This window comes from Diadema antillarum, unplaced genomic scaffold, assembly GCF_040938485.1.
Source record: "Diadema antillarum isolate AM-2024a unplaced genomic scaffold, OU_Dant_1.0 scf00000017, whole genome shotgun sequence".
Classification (NCBI taxonomy): Eukaryota; Metazoa; Echinodermata; class Echinoidea; order Diadematoida; family Diadematidae; genus Diadema; species Diadema antillarum.
Window position 1 is genome coordinate 3640085 of NW_027270906.1, and position 1674 is coordinate 3641758.

Sequence of the window (1674 nt, forward strand, 5' to 3'; positions counted from 1 at the left end):
TACCGGTAAAAGCATAGGTTCCTACATGTAGTCAGTGGTAAAATTTTGGACAGCATTATGGTAGAATTATTGGTGGTTTGATAAATGCCAAAGCAAATGAAAGAATATGCAGAAGAAAAAATGTAATGAAATAAGTAAAGAAAAATTATTTACTGTTTTATTTGAGCCACTTTTTTGTATGTGTGTGTGTGTGTGTGTGTGTGTGTGTGTGTGTAGGAATTATGATTCTCCAAACAAATCTAATCAGGTGTGTCCATTTTATCATCAACAATTGCATTCATTAATAAATCAGCTTTCTTTCCTTGGTCGCAGATTTTTTTCTGAGGAAGCTGTCATCGTGAATCCAACTTTACAAGATGGAATTGAGCACTGCTGTTTCTGATTTCATCCTCTCACTGACGTCATTTGGGACGGCAGTCTCCATTCTGCCTGTCAACACGATTGGGGCATTTGGATTTCTCATCATGTCAGTGGCGGCTGGCTTTGGTACAGTGCGCTACAGCTCGGCCAATCCGAGTGAACATATCGTCCAGTGCCACGCCTCCATGAGCTGGTTGGCGGGGACTGTTGGACTGGCCCTGATGGCAGGTGGCTTCTACCGCAAGTACGACGCCCGACTCCTTGCCACGGGCCATGTCGGTCTCGCTGTGGCCTACGTCATCGTCAAGTTCTCCATGGAGATCCCTAACGTCGTAGATTCTGGAATTACGACAATAATCAGTTCCTCAGCTATCTTGTCAGTTGGACTTTACAGTCTTATACAACGGAATCCGTTTGGTATGCTGGGAGCGATGATTTATATGATGGCTGGTGCAGTGGGAACATCGGGCGAACTTTTTGGAATCAGGAAGATTGACTGGTTTCACTACCTGCTTGCCTTTGGAGGAGTCGTTCTAATGCGGGCATTCCACTTTGAACCCCCCATCGAGAAGGAGAAGACCTCGTGAAAATTGTCCCAATACTGGTATTTAATCAGACATTATGTATTCATTACGTCCACAGTTACAACGGTGAGCATATTTACAGAGTATGTGAATTTTGCAATACTTTTGTCATGCCAGTGGTGCCTTCATATAGATGTCATTAGTAAGAATTCTTACATGCATTCTGCAAAGAGTTATTCCAAAATGTAAGAAGATGTGCCTACTTAGTTATGTTTCCTGAAATGACAAGTTTACATAGGGATTGAAAACAAGATGGTTGAACATTTAGTTGTTGTGCTGCATTATGTTATTATGGAATTCAGAGTGACTAGATTACCATAACTTAAGATGTTCGGTCCTTACAAAATTCAAGGAAGACATTGTGCACCTTGTGGCATTATACTATTTTACAATCTATGATTGATCTAAATAAGCTGAGATACACCATATCATTATCAGAAAAATAGTTGAAACAAAGTCTTGCCATAAGTTGTGTTCAGTTTGATGAGTTCAGCAGACTTTGTATCGTCAAATAAAAACAAACAACAAAAAGCAAAAGCAGTTGAAGCAAATTGATCCCACCCTACTTGTTTCATAGCTTGATTTTTGATTTTTGATTCTTGGTTCCATCAGATCAACTGTTTTAGTACCACTTCCTAGTTGAAGCAACTCATAACCTCTTTCTAAAACTTAGCCTGCTCTGATGACACTCCAAACAATGCTTCAAACCATCGGTGATGACCAAAATCTC

At 40.3% G+C, this 1674-nt stretch overlaps 1 protein-coding gene across 1 annotated transcript; it reads left to right on the plus strand.

Moving 5' to 3' along the window:
- Window positions 1-356: 356 nt before the first annotated feature.
- Window positions 357-1674, plus strand: LOC139726583 (uncharacterized). The gene has a single exon (XM_071637573.1). The coding sequence runs from the start codon at window positions 357-359 to the stop codon at window positions 945-947; it is 591 nt and encodes a 196-aa protein (XP_071493674.1). The 3' UTR covers window positions 948-1674.

What these genes read in the sequence shown, in the direction of transcription:
- LOC139726583 (XM_071637573.1), top strand. Translation starts at nt 357, where the DNA reads ATGGAATTGAGCACTGCTGTTTCTGATTTCATCCTCTCACTGACGTCA.